Raw genomic sequence first — 20,973 nt, forward strand, 5'->3', positions numbered from 1 at the left:
ATGTCGTTGGATAGATAAAATGACAGGCAATTTTATAGGGTGGTAAGAGAGCAATTTTAAGGAAGGCGTAAGTGGGGGGGGGGGGCTCCAATACAAAGGAAATAAAAATTTCCTCAGAATTCGAGAACTAATCAAGCAAATGGTAACAAATTTGACATGTGGGGCTGTTTAGAGGCATGAATTTATTTATTTTATGATGGTTTGAGACCCCTCACCCCTGTGGTAGGAGGATAAGGACCCTCATACAAATAAGCGGTAAGCTGTGAAAGTAAACTAGTAAAACCTTCTCGGAGCAAAAGACAGTGATCATTACCATTTCAACCTTTATGATGCATACAAGTGATTTTTTGATCTCTGCGTCACAAAGGTTGCCTGCATTGTACTTATGAAACCCCGTCCACGTATTTTGAAAGCCACCATTGTATTCAATGAAGAATTGAATCTGAATATTTCGCTCTTCTCTTTTAAACATTCACTTGAACAATGGCACTCACAGATTCTTATAAACATACATATGCCAGAATTACAGTTTACATTAGTCTTTGATCTGATGATCTGATATAGTCCTACGTCACCTTTTCGTACAACCCTTAGGGCTGTATACCTTGTAGTTTTTCGAAATATTAACTTCTCTAAATAATCCTAAAAGTCATTAAAAATAATCGAAGAGCCCAATTTTGGAAGCAGTTTTTGGGCCCAAAAGCGGGGTTCTGTTTATAGAAACGTATTCACTGTATTCTTCTTGCCAATCTGAACACAGCGAATTTTTGTTTCAAATAAAAAGCTTTTGAAAGTTACAGGATCAATGACGAATCATTTCTCCTTAAATTCAACCTGATTTTGCGCTTTTTTAGCATGTTTACAAAGATCATTAAGCATGCCTGTATCAAACCATAGAGACAACTTTCCGGTACAAGAGTTTAATTTTTCAAAACTTTTTACTAATTTTGGGAATTTTTTTTTGAAATGCTTTTCCTAATTGCATTTTTCTTGCAGACCTAAGCCACATACTATTCGGCCCAGAATTATTCCGAAGGTCGTTAACATGTAGCTTTTAACGATTTTTTGTCGAATTTCTAAAATTTGCTTGAAACATTTTTATGTTTTTTTAACAAATCATTGACTGTAGTCATATCGGTCCGTTTAACCAATTTCTCAAATATTCCTGTGTGAATTGCTGACCCCTTTTATACAAGAGCTCGGTTTAAGGTGAAATGAGCCGTCGTTGATTCTGTAAATTTCAAAAGCAGTTTTTTGTTTGAAAAAAAATTTTGTTCATGAAAATATATCACTATGTTCCGATTGGCAAGAAAAATGCAGTGAATATATTTTTAAGAAAGAAACCCCTGTTTTTGGCCCAAAAACTGCTTCCGAAATTGGGCTTTCTTGACGAAAAGTTAATGACTGCTCATTTCCCGTTAAGTCATTTTGATTACAAACCGACTGATTTCTCATTATAGATATGAAATTATCTACGTTTTTAGTTATGTAGCAAAACAAAACAGATAACTTTGCCTTTAAATCATATTTCGAGAGATGTTCAATGCGGTTTAAACCTGGACTGAGTGCTGATTAGGGTCGGGAGTGCCGACAGTATTTTTCGAAAACCGGTATTTCGGTACTGAAAACATCAATAATACCAGTAATACCGGTACCCAAGAGTTTTCAACCTTTCGATACACATACCAACTTCGATTAACGGACATGCTCGCAAAATCCACGCAAATAATAATGTTGCCTGGTGACAAACTTATAAAACTTTGTCCACCGATCTTAAGATCTTGCTCTACTGATTAATTTTGCTGAAAACAGTAACGTTTTGTATTGCCTGAATTCCAACATATACCGAGATAAAGTTAGCGTTCCTCATGCGTTAAGTGGGATTTCGCATTTGGCAACAAATGCGTGTCGCCTATGTTGGGCAATCGAAACCAAAATCGAAACGGTGCCAAAATCGAGACCCTTTTTTGATATGATAAAATTGAATGTAATTGCGTTAGAAATTGAGTAAATATTATTAATCAACGATTGCAACAGTTTTATGTTTGAAAAGTCCGCCAAAAGTTATCTGTCCGGTGCAAGTAAGTTTTTGGTAACTTGCGGTAAGACGTAGTCCTACGACAATAAAAATATTAGAAACATTCTATAACAGCGAACTTTTTTTCATGAACACTCTGAGGACATCATTTTTGCGTCATTTGAAGCATGTGTGCGGAAACTGATTGATATATAGGCATATTTTTGTAAGGGAAATATTTTGTGTTGCCAAAATCAAGGCATGATAAAATCGAACCATGCCAAATTCGAAACTCCACTGTACCCCCGGCTCCGGTACAGATGGAACCCCCTGGTTATAAAAACAATTTGATGCTCTTCAGAATACATAGTTTCGATAGCCTATATGAACTTACTTCATGGAAAAATTGAAGAAAAAGAAAATGTTCTACTAACTCTAGGTAAAGTTAACAGCACAGTGTCCAGAAATAATACTAGGTACCGGTGTAGATAAGATAACAGGCTCGTAATCAAATTAGCGGTTTCAAAATTCCACTTTAAGCTGCACAAAATATTCAATGCATTTCAAATCCTCCATGTGACAATAAGCCTTTGTAACAAAATTGTTCGACACCCAAAATCTCCTCTCGAAATATATCATCGTAGGACAGACTGTACACAGGGTATCATAAGCATAATCAAATACTTGCCTTCAAACGTCTAGTTTCGAAGTAAGTCAATTCATATAGCCAAATTTTTTTTGGAATACGGGACTAATCGAGCCCCTTCAAGTTGCCACTGCCTTGTACTTCTACAGTCCTTTCAAATTTTTCCTTTAGTTCTACTCGCATAACCAACGCTCGGCGGTGCCTTACCAACAATTTCGCCAATCTCGTTCCTCATGTTCGACCACTTCGGTTTTGTGGGCGAATGTTAGAAAAATTGCATTATTGGTCGGTGCCGAAACAACAACCTGTATTCTCCCGTGCCGGTATCGGTATTTCGGTATTGGAAAATCAGCCGGTATTAGCGGTTTTCCCGGTTCAGGTACGGCCGCTATCCCAACCCTATCCAGAACCGAATGACATATGGTCACAATCTGTAGGGATTATGAAGAGAAAATTTCTAAATTTGGTGAAACAATATGGGAAAACATGAAAAATTACGATTATTTCATTGACCGCACCGCGCCGACCGCATAGAGGGGTTAATAACGAACGCTCAAGAAACATTCGAACGATCGCGCAAGAAAGATTCAAACGATTGTTTTGTGAACATTCTTTGCCACTGAGTGAATGCATTCAAAAATGAATCTTTTGCCGAGCGTTCGTAGTACAATTAACACACCGCACGAAAGATCCATCGCGTGAACAAAACCACCAACGAACGCTGTCGCATATTTTCCTTTGCTTTGCTGGTTCTTCTTCGTTCGTAGGAGTGTGCAATTTTGTACAGAGATGGTCAGTGCGATTGAAACCTTACGATGAGCAGGTTCGTCGATGATTTCAAAATGAATGCTGTTTGATATGATTTTTTCCATGCTTGGTTGTACATAAATCGTGAATCTCGGATGACCTTTGTCACAATCTCGAGATTTGCAAGTTTCTGAGAAGTTCATGGGTGTTTTAATATACAAACTTTTCTCACAGTAAAGTAGAAAACAACTCCCCCCATCGCCCAGCCTAATAAAATAAAGCGGATAGCATTTAAATATTCGCCAATCGTCATCACTTCAAACCATTTCGCCGAATACCATTTTGTGGAACACCAATTAGTTCTCGACTTATGAGGAAATTTGTATTTCATTTGTCTAGGAGCTCCCCCCCCCCTAAAGTGGGGAGAGGTTTCAATTCGCCAGAGAAAAAATTCTTGTCTCCAAAAACATCCACATGTCAAATTTTGTTCCATTTGCTTGATTAGTTCTCGAGTTATGAGGAAATTTGTATTTCATTTGTATGGGAACCCCCACCCCACCCCTCTTACTGGGGGAGGGGTCTCTAACCATCATTAGAACCTTCCCTGGCCCCAAAAACCCCTACATGCAAATTTTCACGCCGATCGGTTCATTAATTTTCGATTCTATAAGGAACATAGGGACAGACAGACAGAAATCCATTTTTATAGGTATAGATTATTATCAACAGGCTATCACTATGCCCTAGTGATATTTGAATTAATTAGAATTACGCTTGATCAATTCTCTGGACAAATTGAAGTCAAAATCCCCTGCAACTCTATTAAATAACCGAAGAAGTCCAACGATATGCCGTAATTCGTCCGCCGTGCGGGAAGTTGTAGTAATCCTTGACTTCTCAAAGTTCTTGGTTGTATCTGTAGCCGAATACTGTTGAGCAATGCTGGGCACTCTGGTCTAGCAGTTTGGACGTCAGATACGAGCATAGCATGGGCAACATTGCGACGGACAACTAATGTATCCAAATTGATTCGTTGGCAACGACTTTCGTAGGATGGTAACCGGAATGGATCCCTCCATGGAGGGTGTCGAATAGCAAAGCGCACAAACCTCCGCTGTACAGCCTCGATACGATCAACTCCATTTTGGTAATGTGGATTCCAAATTTGGCACCAATCCTCGAGAGAGATGAACGCACCAGCGAACAGTGTAAAGACTTCAGACAATAGATGTTACTGAAATCCTTAGCGATCATGAAATCTAGATTTCTAGATGCTTTCCCGATTACATATGAAATATGTTGCTGAAACGATAGTTTGCTATCTAATAGCACGCCTAGATCGTTGATGCAGTTAGTTCTTCCAATGCCAGTACCTAAGAGCTTGTAGTCGAAAAAAATAGGTTCTTTTTTGACGTAGGACTACGTCTTTGTTTACTATACTGGGACTGGGTAGCACTTTGTGAAAACGAAAATAGAAGTGTAACGTTTGAATGAAAGATTTCAAATGCTAATACCTGCTAAACTACTGAACAAAACTGAACAATTTATATGTCGTTGGATAGATAAAATGACCAGCAATTTTATAGGTGGGAAACGAGCAATTTTAATGGGGGCGTAAGAGGGGGGGCTCCTATACAAATGAAATACAAATTTCATCAAAACTCTAGAACTAATCAAGCAAATGGAACCAAATTTGGAATGTAGGGGTTTCAGAAGGCAAGGTTTTTTCTATGGTAAATTGAGACCCCTCCCCTCTTTAGGAAGGGGGGCTCCCATACAAACAATATACGAATTTCCTCATAACTCGAGAATTAATCAACCAAATGGAATCAAATTTGGAATGTGGGGGTTTTTGGAGGTAAGAATTTTGTCTATGGTATACTGAGACCCATTATCCTTCTAAGAGGGAGGGGGGCACCCATACAAATGAAATACAACTTTCCTCATAACTCGAAAACTAATTAAGCAAATGGAACCAAATTTGGCATGTGGGAGTTTTTGGAGGCATGAATTTATTTTATGAAGGTTTGGGACCCCTCACCTCTGTGGTAGGAAGATAAGGACTCTCATCAAATGAAACAGAAATTTTTGCGTATGTGCCATATCTTCTGCTATATAGCAAGCGGTAAGCTGTGAAAGTAAACTAGTAAAACCTACTCGGAGCAAAAGAAGTGAATCGACGCCGCTAACTTACGTGCCTGTTGCCATTCGTGTCAAAAGAGGTCATTCGAATGGCACGTCGTGTTTGCAATGAACGTGCTTTGGCTTTAATGTTATTTGTAGCGAATGGCTCTTTTAAAGGCCACAAGCGAGTTAAAGCAAGATTATTGAAACATGTCAAGCTACGCATAATCGTATTTAATTCAATAATCTGTGGGCTGGTCAATCATTACTATTTCAACCTTTATGATTTACAGAAGTGATTTGAAAAGAAATGAGTCCCCGTCCACGTATGTTCAAAGCCACCGTTGCATTCAATGAAGAATTGAATCTGAATATTTCGCTCTTCTCATTTAAACTTTCACTTAAACAATGGCACTGATAGATTCTTATAAACATACATATGCCAGAAATTCGGTTTACATTAGTTTTTGATCTAATGAGCAGATATAGTCCTGCGTCAGCCTTTCGTACAACCCTTAGGGCTGCATACCTTGTAGTTTTTTTCTTGAGAAAAATGGCGGCACATTTACTCGGATTAACTTTCATACGGTTTGTGCAACACCAGCCTGCAAAGTTGTCTAACTGTTCCTGAAGCACGTGGGCATCGGCGATAGAGCTGATTCGATTGAATATTTTCAAACCGTCGGCGAAGGACAAACGGAGAACTTTGAGTTTAAAATTCACATCTTTGATGTATAGAAGGAATATCAACGGTCCTAGGTGGCTGCCTTCGGGAACTTCAGATGGAGCAGAAAATTCAACAGAATAATTATCACCAATTTTCACTGACAGCCGACGCCCAGTGAGATGCGAACGTAACCAACTGATAACTCTGCCGCCGAATCCTAGCTTTTCTAGTTCGGCTATGGCAACATCGTGGTTAATGCTATCGAATGCTGCTGTTAGGTCAAAATAAACTGCATTATTTTGCTCAGAATGATTGTAGCTATCTGTTATATAAGAAGTAAACGATTAAAGATTGGTTACAATAGAGTGCTTTGGCATTAATCCGTGCTGGTCCTCACCCAGCTAGCACCAACTCGTATATCAATGTACGAAAACTATCGTAAATATCTCCTAACAAACTCGAAATCGTAACTAAAGCTGGATAAAGTGGGATCAAGTTAATTTTTTGTCGTATATAATGATAATGACTAACACACATACGATTTTCAGCACAAAATCGTAGAGTAGTACGGAGCGACTTGCGCTTAATCGGATATTATCGTATGTAAATACTTATGTAGTCGTAACGCTTCAAATTATACGTAATCACGTATATCGCCTCCAAAATAGTACCGATATGCCAATTTTGCACATGAAATACGATTTATTTAGCATGTATATCTGTACGTAATGCTGATTTTTACCTTTTTTATACATATGAAAATGCTAGCTGGGCAACTATGTATTGTTGGCAAAATCCAAAAATGCAATCCAATACAGCAAGCTCAAAAAGTTTACCAACCGAGGTCAGGGCAGATATACCACGATAATGTTTAATGTGCGTATTACCCCCGGGAAACAAAAACGAAGATTTCCAAAAAGTCGCGAACTTGCCTTTAGCCGAAGACATATTAAAAATACGATGCAGTGGAGCCCGCAGGCTGGCAGTGCACTTTTTCAGCAAAGCAGATGGAATACCATCAGGGCCAACGGAGCTTAATTATTTTCAATTTTTCAATAATACACATTTGAGAATCAGTAGCGTTGTTTATTTGGGTCGATGCGTACAAGACTTTCCGATCGATTGATGCACAAATATAGAAAATTGATTTGGAAATCGCTAAGATATTAGTATTCAAAACCTGACAACTTTCGAGATAGATTTTTTGCAATGACCCCCAATACCAGCTACCTGCCCGTCTTTCAGATCTACGATGCTCATTTTAAAATAAGTCTACATCTAAATGGTGCCTCAAAACTAAAAATTTATGAAACAAATTTTCTGTACCATTCATTACAGAAAAGATTAGATATTTTCTCCACCTATTATAAACAATATTGCCACAGCTTAACTTTCAGCTTTAGAAAATATTGTAGAATGATTAGTCAGAACCGCAAACCGTGACAGTTAGTCTCGGGGATATTTCAGTACCGACACCTGCACATAACACATTCTCAGTAAACTGCGAAGACTGCCCCCGGTGAATGATTTTCTCTTAATAAGCATAGGATTCTTAGAAATTCAATTTAATCACGAGAAGATTTAATTGAATTTGTTCAGGTGTAGGGTAGCCCGTGCCATCCCACGGACTTCTTCAAACCCGAATAGAAACCCGAACCTAGATTAAACTCCACCTAATCGACCTGACGGGTCGACCGGCACCTTACGACTCATTTATTAGCCAACCTCTCGTGTAGCCCTAACTTGTACGTAAATACAGGAAATACGCGGTGGCTCGCTATTGACAAACAAAAACACTTGTACTGCCTATGTTGCAAAAAGAATAATAAACGCTACCATGCGCGTTTTGGTGACTTTAACAAAATGACAAACTAGGTCAATACTTTAAGTGAAAAACTACCGCGGTTAATATCTTTCGGGAATTAAATCCGGGCAGGGGCGTTACACAGGAGAGTATTAATGCACGAAGGAGAAAATAAATCTTATGCCTTCTATAACCAGTGCCTTATTTTGTATTTCTTCGTGTATTAAGAATTAGTGTATCAGCGTTAAAAATTATAAAATAAATTTTGCACGCTTGATTACTAAAGTTTGTCTTCATATCTTTGATGAACCCGGTGTACGTATTCAAGCCATATTAAAAAACTAGCAATCCGTAACTGACCTATTTTCACGGGTCGAAATCCTAATTACACGCGACATTCGTCACGAGACCGGACTATTTGTACTATAGAATTCATTTTTTTTTTTTGCACGACAAGCATGACGACGCATTAACCGAACCGACTTGCGGGTCACGAAATATACATAAGAATCACAATATAGCGGAAAATTCATAAGGCAAATTTAACTTGAGAGTGTGCCAATTTGCGCCACACTGTCCGACACCGATGTTTTTCATCACATGTTTTCCTTCAGAGGAAAAATCTGCGCAGTTGCTCTCCATCCGTGGCAGCGATAATGGCGAGTAGAGGTAGGTAGTTAGCAAAGCACGCAACCGCAGGACCCGCCGAAGACGGCCGGTGCGGCGCGGCGGTTCACGTTCCCATTCGGTCCAGACGCGTCATTGACTCGAGACAAGGAAAAACGTATTATTGCGCTGGGAAAATACGCTGACTTTACCCCTGATATTCTGCGTAGTATCCACCAGATGATGGTAGTTTTCCTACGGAGGGCATCACAGTTTACATTATATTTCACCGACTTTTACGCGGGTAAGACAACAACAAGGAAGTACGCTACGCGAGAAATGATATTTTCTCGTTGATGACCTGTCTGCGAAACGTGTGTGGTATGGCGTTTCAACTAGTGAAAAAAGAATAACCTGGATTTGTCGTATCGAGCGATGCGGGAAATTAACGAGACGTGCCCTTATGCAAGGAAAAGTCCCCCGAGAAGGTCTCCTGCCTTACAAGCATGACTGATCTTCATGGACCGTCATCATAAATAGTTTCTTTGTTTTCGATTTTTGTAGAGTTTGATTTCGGTAGAGACTTCATTGAAAACATGTCAATTCAAAAATAGCCTGACGCAAGTTGTGAAACGAAAACATCTTATTCCAAACCCTTACAGAACTTAACATTGTTTGTTTTTCTCCTTACGTGAGCAGTAATCATAAGCTTGCATAACATAATTGCCACGTTTTTGGTCTCGGTGCTAATTCGCTCTTGCTGCGCAAACATTTACAGATGTCCATGATAAATGACACCGCCATCAGAAGCATGCAATTGTAATTATCTCTTCGTCATTTCAACTCTGTGGCAAGACAGACAAAGTTGACGTGCAGTCAATTGCATTAACCTGCTCGGTGTAGAAATTACTTAACTATTTTAACCAGATTCGAAATCGTGCTCCGCGGACATGCTACCGTGCTAGAGTTCCGCAAGTTAACGATTTAAAGTTATGATACCAAATTCACTGCCAGCTCCGTCTCTCTGATTCATTTCTGCTTTATGTGATTACCTGTAGTAAGTAATGGTATTCAACTGAACGCTACCATGTCAGTCAGCTAAAAATTTAATCGCCAAACTTTAGCTAAATGACTAAGTAACTAATTAAAGCACATATTTGACCTCAATTTTAACTGTTAACAGTGGATGACGTCGAGAGAATATGACAACCGATCCAATCGTCGTTTGCACTGGTCTCCAATCGGTCAGTGGCTGTGGAGCGCATGTCAAACGAATCTTTATCAGATCACCCACTTATCGTACGCTGGACGCTACAATTGCGATGTACAATATTTAGTATTTTGCTTCGATTTCCTCTCATCATCGAAACGCCATAATCGGTGCAGGTATCGGTTCTGAGTCATACCCAGCAGGTGCATTTAGTGGTTACGATTTAGTTCGTTCTAATTGGAACCAAACGTGAACACGGAAACGGCTAGAATAGCAAATATGAAAACCTTGTCTAGTTGTTTGCTTTGTATATATTGGAGAACTGATATTATTGATACCTCAAGTTTTCTATAGCTATTAGTCATTAAGCGGACTGTTACGATGTAACTCAGATGATAGGTAGTTTACATTTATTCGTTGACGGAACTAGAAGGCGATTTAGATTCCTTATAAAGATTGACACAGTTTTGTAAGCTTCAGAAATTCTATACCAGAGGTCAGAGGTCTATGAAATGAAATATAATTCTGAACAATTAAAAACTGGTTGCATAAAACGTAATCTAATAATATTAGAATCTTAGACGGTCTTAAACGAAAACAATAGCGCCACAGACTTTAACCTTCTGGTAAAGAAGGTTGCTTATTCGACTAAAATTGGAACTAGTAGAGTTATAATTATTTACAAAAAACGAAACATTATTTTTAAAGCGTATTAGGCTGGGTTGGGCTACCGATATAGTTATCAATACTTTGATATTCAATCTTAATGGCATAGTTTGCAGTATTGACTCTATGCATAAGCCAAAAGTGTCCACCAAATCAGCTACAACATCTGCACCACATATCAGCCCTTAGTTTACTGTCAAGAGTTGATGTTAAAGTCACAGACACCAAGGGTTCTTCGGGTACGATTCCTCATCGTCCACATTTCGTGGCCTTAGAGTCCCACCGGGTGCTCAAAGGCTAACACGCTTTCTATCAGCCACAAAATACTTCGTTTTTGATAGAGCTAATGATTAGCCCTACCCGAACAAATAAACAAGATTTGCACAGAGTCTCTGGGGTTTCTTGCAAGAAAATCTTGCGAGAAATGCATATAGAATGCCTTGCTTGATAGAAACAGTATATAGTCAAAGGAATTTCCAGGATTCTGAAAGCAATAAGCCTGGTGCGCTAGTAAGGGCTATCGTTACAGCTTCTTCCGAATAAGCTTCTTCTGCATTTCGTTTTACTGAATCGTACGCTGCCTTGAAGAAAAGATAGGTAATTAACTCCTACTCCATGTAAAAGATCCGGATCCGTACAAAAAATAACTGGTTTATGGATCAATTCTTTTGAGATACGCCTGTTCTTCTTTCAATATACTGCGAATTAGATTTCATTTCGCAGACGACAGTTCTACTTAAAATTTAGTTTTATATCTGGTCTAGGGTCCAGGTTGTCGTCGCTAAGAGAATAACGAAGCGGTTCTTGTAATGCTTCGCTACTTTTTTTACGCGCTTCATCACAAAAAAGAGCAATCACTAACAAAGAGTCGCTCTGATTTTTCTTTTGCTAAGTTTGGTTTTGATTGGGTATATCACATGGCATGGCAACTAACATGAACGAATTTTAACAAAATGAGAGACAGGCCGTTAAAAAAATATTTGCTTGTACGAAGAACGCTCTTATTTTTTGACGTAGGACTACATCTTTGTTTACTATACTGGGACTGGGTAGCACTTTGTGAAAACGTAAATAAAAGTGTAACGTTTGAATGAAAGATTTCAAATGCTAATAACTACTAAACTACTGAACGAAACTGAACAATTTCTATGTCGTTGGATAGATAAAATGACCAGACCTTTATGGAGGGGGTAAGAGAGCAATTTTATGGAGGGCTTAAGAGGGGGGGGGTCCTGTACAAATGAATCACAAATTTCCTCAAAACTACAAAACTCAAATATCGGGGGGGGGGGTCCTGTACAAATGAATCACAAATTTCCTCAAAACTACAAAACTCAAATATCGACGAGAAATTTGGCATTTGGGGGTTTTAAAAGGTAGGATTTCTTTCTATGGTGTACTGAAACCCCTTCCCCTTCTTAGAGGGGGGGCTCCCATAGAAATAAAATGCAAATTTTCTCATTACTCGAGAACTACTCAAGCAAATTTTTCTATGGTTTACTGAGACACCTTCCCCTTCTAAGAGGGAGGGCTCCCATACAAAAGAAATGCAAATTTCCTCATAACACTAGAACTAATCAAGCAAAAGGAACCAAATTTGACATGTAAGGGTTTTAGAAGGCAGGAATATTTTGTATGGTGTATTGAGATCCATCCGTCTTTTAACAGGGGGAACTCCTTTACAAATAAAACAAAAATTTACTCATAACTCGAAAACTAATTAAGCAAATGGAACTAAATTTGGCATGTGGGGGATTTTGGTTGCATGAATTTATATTATGATCCTTTGAGACCCCTCACCCCTGTGGTAGGAAGATAAGGACTCTCATGCAAATAAAACAGAAATTTTTGCATATGTGCCATATTTTCTGCTTTGTAACAAGCGGTAAGCTGAGAAAGTAAACTAGAAAAATCTTCTCGGAGCAAAAAACAGTGAATCGGCACCGCCAACTTACGTGCCTGTTGCCATTCATGTTAAAAGAAAAGGACATTCGAATGGCGCCATGCGTTATATTTGCGATGAACGTGCTTTGGCTTTAAGGGGTTATATACAGTTAGGAGGCTTTTTTTCTAGAATTTTTTTTAGAGAAACCCCTTTAACTGATTAAAGTGAAAATTAGAATACATCTTACAGTAGCTTTTGGCCGTAATTTAAAGTATTTTGTTTTTGAAAATATTTAAATAGCAACTACAGTTAATCTCCTAGAACTCTTCTAAAATAAGGCGTCTTGCGGTGAGCATGATATCTTTGGACTGAATCATCGAAAATCGAAAAACCAAAAAGGAATCGGTGATAAAATATATTATCTATAGATTGATCGAAGGATTTAGCAATATTATCATTTTTGACGAAATGGCGGCTTGTTAAACATAAAAAATCGATGTTTGGGGTAAATTTTGCTCTTTAATTGTCCATAAAATAAGTAATATTAATCGGTGATGAACCTTCGATTAATCTGTAGAATATATCCTTAGAACACTTGTGTCAAAATTTGAAGTGATTCGGTTCAGCCGTTTTCGAGAAATCTTGCTCACCGACTTTGAAAGCACGGTTTTGAGAAACGCGCGTTCAAAGTTTCGCGTTCCTTCCGCAATCGCTCTGACACGTCGTTACAAATATGCGTTTAACTTCGTTAATATTTGCCGGATTGGTATGAAATTTTCTGTGTGCATACTTAAATATATATACACTACGATCATGATATAAACAGAAAATCGATTTTTCAAAAATTCCAACTGTATAAAACTCCTTAATATTATTTGTAATCAATGGCCCATTTAAAGGCCACAAGCGAGTTAAAGTAAGATTATTGAAACATGTCAAGCTACGCATAATCATATTTAATACAATAATCTGTGGGCTTGTCATGCATTACTATTTCAACCCTTATTATTATTTATTAATTATTATTATTTATTTGGGATAATTCATCTGACCTTTAATTTGTCTACATGTATAAAACTTAACTTAAATAAAATCCAAACTACGTAGCTTGTGCGCAAACAAGTGCGTTGGTTCGCCGAAATTGAACAGTTCCTCCACCTTCGAAAAAGTTCTAATGCATTCAGTAATTGGCTCGTTGTAACCGAATGCAGTCCGGTGAAACTGCGTTTGCAATAATCCCGTTGTGCGTAATGGTCGTCGTGATGCCCGGAAATTGAGCATGGTCAATAGCGTTGGAGAGTCAACTTCGCTGTTAATAATTTTGGCTACAAATAATGCCTGTTGCATTTTGCGTCTACGTTCTAGTGTGTCAAGTTCCAGTAAACGGCATCTATCTGCATAAGGGGGCAAGTTATCTGGGTGGTTCCATGGAACATGTCGTAAAGCAAGTCGGATAAATCTTCTTTGCACGCGTTTAATCCGTATGTTCCAGGTTAGCTGTTTGGGGAACCACACCAAACTACAATTCTCCAACAGCGGGCGAACTAGGGCGCAATACAGTGACTTTAGACCATGCGGATCCTCAAAATTTCGTCCAATCTTAAAAATGAATCCAAGCTGCCGAGATGCTTTAGATATAATTAGCTCACGATGCAAGTTAAACGTCAATTTTGGGTCCAGTAAGACGCCAAGATCACTAACTTGGTCCACTTTGCGCAACTCAATACCATCAATAGTGTAGCTGAAGCAAATCGGGGTTTTAATGCGGTAAAAACTCATCACCTCGCATTTAGCAATGCTCACAATGAGCCAGTTCAGTTTGCACCATTCACCAAACACATCGAGCAACTCTTGCAGGCGGTGGCAGTCGTCAATATTTTGTATTGGAGCAAACAATTTCAGGCCGTCAGCGTACATTAATTTGCAACCAATACCAATACCAAGCGATAAAGTGACGTCGGTAAAGAACAACAAGAAAAGCAAAGGTCCCATGTTGCTACCTTGGGGAACTCCAGACTTATTAGTAAACACCGATGAGATACTGGAGCCGAGTTTTACACGCAATACTCTACCACTGAGATATGAGTACAGCCATTTGACCATTTGTTGAGAAGCGCCAAGCCGAGATAGTTTACGTAGGAGTATTGTATGGTCCATTCGATCGAATGCCGCTTTTATGATGCACACAAGTGATTTTTAAACGAAAACTCTATGTCTCAATGGTTGCAAGCGTTGTACTTATGAATCCCCGTCCACGTATTTTCAAAGCCACCATTGCATTCAATGAAGATGTGAATCTGAATATTTCGCTCTTCTTTTTAAACGTTCACACAATGTTTACAATGGCACTCACAGATTCTTTTAAACATACATATGCCAGAAATGCAGTTTACATTAGTCTTTGATCTAATGATCTGATTTAATCCTACGTCACCTTTTCGTACAACCCTTAGGGTTGTATACCTTGTAGTTTTTTATTTATTTTTATTTTTTATTTAGTCGTCAACTCATAGTAGACCTTTTACATTAGCTATTAGGCTAATATGTTATACAAGTAATATTTATACAATACAATGTAGGTACAGATAAAACTGAACGGTGTGACTTTTTACACAGAATTAGAATTAAAGTATTGTTTTATTTTACTTTAATTGTGAATATTGTTACCAGCTACCCAGGCAACACAAGATCGTAACAGAAAGTTCACATTAAATCGTTTTCATGTCAATTTCAAATTGGAATTGTATGATAATTAGAGCATGTCAAAGCAAAGTGAACAATAAATTGTTTTGCAGTCGTATGTGTCCTCATATACAACTCATGACTGTGAATTGTAGAGCAGTATAGATGATTGCAATATTAAGTTATATCTTTTATATATTCTGGAGTAATAAGTTGCGTGTTATAAAAACCTCTGTATAAAATGCAAGATAGAATTACAAATAATCGTCATAATTTTCGGACGTATATTGCCTCCACTTTGGTACTTATATGTTCTTATCTACCTTTGGATATTTGTTCCACCTGCTTGGAAACCAACTGTTCGTGACCAGGACATTTTTGGGGCAAGTGCAGTCTTTCGCAATTAAACTTTGAACACATTATGTCCACCGGCGGAACTTGGCCCTTCCTATCCAATATGCACGATAAAATTTAATGTGCATATGCTGCACAACTACGGGAACTACTGAGAATTGGTTATTTTTGGATATTTATTTGTGGAAATGGCACTGTAAATTAAATCGAGCAGGATGATCTGACAGTAAAGCTTCACTGATTAAGCTTTTTACCCAGCAAGCTTTATGCTTTATGTTTATTTATTTGCTCTGAAAAACGGGTGGCTACTAAAATTTTGGAATTTTTTTCTCAAACTGTCAAAAAAAACATAAAAAAAAACAAAAAAAGACAAAAAAAGATATATGAAGAAAATCTGATTTACCGAAATTAAAGGTATATTGTTCATTGTTGAAAAAAAAAATATACATTTGAAAACGGTCCGTAATCGGCTGTTCGGCGAAGCTTTCGTTTGACGTTGAAACAGCAGTGTTACACGGCCGTCATGTCAACTTTGCGAATGCATTTCTTGATTCTTCCAATCAACTGTTTGCAATTTGTGGCTCTCCAGTTATTTTTGTACACCAAGGAACTCAAAATCCCGAAGAAATCTTCGATTGGGCGCACTGAGACAGATTTTTCGGGTCGTGGTTTTTGGGTAAAAATGGTATCGAATAGGTATTCAGAAACGATTGTGTTTTTTGGCATAAGGCGATGATGCTCTATACAGCCAAAACACGTATTGTCCATCTGCATGATGTTTTTGTAGTAACGTGATCAAAATTTTCTTCAAACATTTGTCTGCTGCATATTAATTGATAGCCAAACCACAGGGCTTGTTGTTGAAGAAACAAGAAAGAGAACGATGTCCTTCTGCGTCCATAATTTTCGCTGGTCTTCCACTACCTTGCTTGCGAATAGTTGTTGGGCATCTTAGCATATGGTAAACAGTCTATGGCGCAACATACTTGCTTTTTAAATGTTGTCCCGTATACTTTTTGACGATATTTCTGTGGCAGTTTGTAGAAGTGTACAACGCGCTCCCGAAATGCTTCTTGTTTCGACGCCATTTTTAGCAAAACTGGGCAAGCATAAACAAAACATTTTTTAGATTTTTTAGATAACCATTTACGTGAGCATTGTGCTTTAAGCTAAACTAACATCAGAAATACTTTTAAAAACTTTACACCGATTCTTCTTCTAATTATTCTTGAACAGTACTTCTGAGTTAAGCGGCTTCAATTCATGAGGTAACATTTTCCAGTATACCACACTCCTCACGAAGAAAGTCTCTCCATATTTCGATGTAGAATGCATAGGAACCATCAAATTATTAGTTCTACGACTATGCGATGCCGTCAGCTTAGTGAAGATGTAGTTAAGAGCTTATTGCACGATCTCAAGACATCAAAACATTGGAAAGAGCATCCCAAAAGCTGTTTCTGCATATGCCGTACTGAGGCTCTCTGATCTATGTTGAAAATGAATCTAGCGCAGTCTTTCAAAGTTAATAGCTTTGTCAAACAAAGCGAAAAGTTTCATTAGATTATGGCGGTTGCCGTTAAGGATTTACTTTCAGAAGAACGTACAGAACGTCATAAACTTTCTTGATCCTATGGTCTGAGTCTTCAAGTAGTTACAAAAATGTTTTGAAGAGTTGAAAGGTTGAAAGTTTTATAGCGGTCATCAGAAAGTTCTGGGGCTCATAGCTTTATTGGCGGTATTATGAAATTGGTTATGATATCCACTAGAGGAATATATTAAATCCTAAATTGCTGCTTGGGAAGCCCCCCACCTAGAAATAAGCCCTAACTCCATCAATGATTATGACTCTTCCAATACCAATACTTCATTGCGCTGTAGTACTGATCATATTATGGAGGCTTCCATGTTCCATTACTCGCTCTCACCATTCTATTCATCGATCCGTTCGTCAACTTTCCTTGAGTATTCTGCAACCACTTTCTCCACTGCGTAGATACTGGACAACTTCATAATTATTAGTTCAGCTGTATCTTCCTCGTTGAAGGGTGGGTGTTGTTTCTTGCATTATGAGAATTGTTGTTACAATGCCAGATGTACAAGTGGCTGAGAGACAAAGGGGCCCGAGTAAGATCGGGCACTCAGCTAATACTGTAATAAGGTAGACGATATGGAGAGAAAAAAGAAACGAAAACAAGTAAAATACACCACGTGTTACCATTCATTTTGCAGTTTACACTTTTCAAAAAAATTTGGTTTGTAAAACGTTCCAAAAATCGTCATTTTATCGCACGACGTCGGCCAGACGTAAGCAAATGTTTCGTTTGTGTCGGACGATGTCCGATCGACAGTTCTTACCGGGAACGCATTGTGTTTTGTTTTTAACTGGAATGCAAAAGAATGTGATCTATATGATAAGTACATTCTAAATGCAAAAAACTTCCAATCGATTGGCTTGTCATAAACAGGCCGACATACCGGAGATTGAAAATTCGACGACAATTTTAAACGTTTTGCTAAGCACCAGCTTTTGGCTTTCTTCCCATCGTTATTTATACGTTCACTTTCACTCCCACGTTACTATTTATATTCGCCTTTATTGAATTCATTCTTTCGCGTGAACATGAAGATGCTATGCCGTTCAGAATAGCTCTGTAATGACAACAGAAATAAGTGGGTATTTCCTCTGTTTGTTTCACTTTCCATCGAAGCGGAATGACGAACGTTTTTATGGGAAGTTTGAAAATTGAAAGTAGAAATGTATTTCATTTTTGACGGAGGACTGCTCAACTACTACTGACTATTGGTGTTGTTAATAAAACCAGATTCTAGGACTAAGAAGGATAAATTTTGAGTATAGACAGATAGTTCCGTAGGTTCTAAAATGGAATATTTGAATGCGATTTAATCGGTTGATATTATATAATGTTTCATTTATGTGTTACTCTAAAAGTTAAGCAATAACCATTTTTTAGAAGATTACACGATGTGTTTTGTAGTTCTTTTTTACTTGTGCTGAATTTACTAATAAACTTAATCAAAAAAAAAAAGAAAATACTAACGGATGTTCATACAATTTTTATTTAAGGATCGTAAAACAATAATTTCTGTACATAGGTATTTTGACAACTAAAAATTTTCGACTAAATAACTGCACGTTCATAATGTACATCAACAACTCAAACAACTGACAATCAGCTGTTTGCCATCGTGTGAGCTTGTGATTGTGACGTGCAACAATAAATGTCACGCGATCACGGCTGCGACAGTGGCGCAACATTTTTCTGTCACTGCTATCTGGCCCTTGTTTATCGTACCGTACGTTACCTTTTCGACTTTCTATTTTATTTTTATTCTACGTGCTTGCCGGTCAAGTGTAGCTTAACCTAGTTCCGTTCGTGTTAATAATTATAGGAAATCTTCCTAAATTGTTGGTTAATATTCACTAATACGGAATTATCTTTGAGTCAGTAGCAACAGATCAGACTGTAGCATTCTTACAGGGTGTTCAGCCAGTGAAGCAGAGAAAAATTCTTTCGATTAACCGTTGAGCAATCGTTTTATTAAAACAGACTAAGAAGTTAATACTGAGGTGTTCCATCATCTCTATAATTAGCGCCCGTTACTTCTTGGGACTGTTGCCGTCCGTCAGTGCGTGCACAGACAGCTTTCGATGACGGTCAGTGTCTGAGTAGCTTTACGTAGTGGAGGTTGGAGGATGGCATCGCTCGTGGCTAAAGTCGTTACTCGCTGTGAGGAAGCGGCAGAAACTAAGAATTTAAGTGAGCTTGAACGTGATTCAACTTAAAATAGTTTTAGCTCATGTTCCCGAAACCATATCTCCATATCAAATTAATTTGCGTTTTCTTATTTCTTCTTCCAGATCTCTCTGAGTGTGAATTGATTCAGGTGCCCGACGCAGTTTACCATCTAATGAGACACACCGAGTTGAAAACCTGTGATCTTAGCGGTAATGTCATCACAAAAATTTCGCCCAAATTCGCCATTAAATTTAGCTTAATCACGGGTAAGAACTAGTTCAAGTTTTTGAAAGTTTACTCTAAGAAAATGTTCACGTCCTTTTGCAGATCTAAACCTGGCGCACAATCAGATGGCTAAACTGCCGGATGAGCTGGCCGATCTGCACTCACTGCAGTTGCTCGACATTTCACATAATTCCTTCATCACGCTACCTGCCGTCGTGTTCAAAATGCCTAAACTGCGCGAACTACGGGCGAACAACAATGCCATCATCGACATCGATCGGGATGAGATCATCACCTCGGACTCGCTGGAGCTGGTCGATCTGAGATACAACCCGCTGACGCCCATGTGTCACGAGCTGCTGAGCAATGCCAACGTATCCTTCCGAATCGAACTGTCGGAACGGGTAAAGGAGGAGTGGGAAGATCTGACGATCTGAAGCTACCCGAACCACCAGGTAGATAGCACTCCTCCAGCCCGTTACCATAACCAATTGGTGTAGCCACTATTTAAGAGTATTCAGTTTCGTTTCGTAATTTTTGTATTCGTTTTACAAAGATCGTACCAGAAATCTTTCTAGCGTTAGGAACGGAGCTCTCCGTATTACTTATACATATTTAGAACTCGATCAGAAGTTACTTAATTTAGTGAGATTTTACGGTCTGCCAATTGAGGTCAACTGAACGAGTTTGATCAATGGAGACTTGACTTAAATAAATACATACTACAGTGTAAAATGTCCTTGTCTATATTTAGTGAAAATTAAAATACTAACCCGTACTGTATTATGAACAAACCCTTCAACCACCGTTGCGATACAAATCGATGAAGCTTAGAAAGTTTAGTGCGAGGCAAAGGATAGATGATTTTTTCTGTGAAATTGAAGGGAAAATTTTGATCTAGTCATTCAAGGGTGGTTGCAACGATCAAAATTATTGTCAACGAACGGCTGCCGAAATTAGGTACATCTAGGTGCTACTCTCGAACCCATTTTCGGCCGGCACGCATGATTGTCACTTAATATAATTTATAGAGTAACGTGAGTGATATTATATATATAATAAACTAGTAAGTTTTCAGCTTTCCTAGCGGAATGCATGCATCAAAATTGTACGTATAGCTAACCGAAGAAGAAAAAAAAAACAAACAAACCAGTGCAGTGTGGTGATGTGCAATAGCCTACCGATGATGGTTGATAGAGTTGAGGGAAAAGATGAAGATGATAGAGTTTAATGAAATTTTTGTTTGACGAAACGTTGAATAAAGTATGCTTTGAGGGATTTCACAATGCGTTTAAGTACGAAAAACTTCCGACACCCAACCAGCTTCATTGAACGTAAACTTTTATTTATGTATATCGCTAGATTCACGACTCATTACTAAATTCATATACAGTTCACTAGATAAAATAAGTCATTCAGTCCAAAGAACCCCCTTTTACTTTTACTGTCGGCATTCGTTCACTCTAATGATATTTTGGGGATGTTTTTTGTGTAAAATTTTACGCTGTGATCTTTCTTTACTCTTTGTTTGTTTTTCTCTAAATTTCAAACCTTTTGACTAAGCGAGTACTATCTGGAA

The 20,973-nt window shown here is 38.2% G+C and overlaps 1 protein-coding gene across 1 annotated transcript in view; it reads left to right on the top strand.

Annotated features, from left to right (window-relative positions):
• The window catches only part of LOC128742470 (leucine-rich repeat-containing protein 20), a 35,518-nt gene extending 14,853 nt beyond the window's left edge, over positions 1-20,665 (top strand). The window contains exons 2-3 of the mRNA XM_053838840.1: positions 19,292-19,435; positions 19,497-20,665. Of these exons, the coding sequence (XP_053694815.1) occupies positions 19,292-19,435; positions 19,497-19,831 (479 nt within the window). The 3' untranslated portion in view covers positions 19,832-20,665. The remainder of the gene's footprint in view (positions 1-19,291; positions 19,436-19,496) is intronic.
• Positions 20,666-20,973: the final 308 nt, after the last annotated feature.

Source organism: Sabethes cyaneus, chromosome 3, assembly GCF_943734655.1.
Source record: "Sabethes cyaneus chromosome 3, idSabCyanKW18_F2, whole genome shotgun sequence".
Taxonomy (NCBI): domain Eukaryota; kingdom Metazoa; phylum Arthropoda; class Insecta; order Diptera; family Culicidae; genus Sabethes; species Sabethes cyaneus.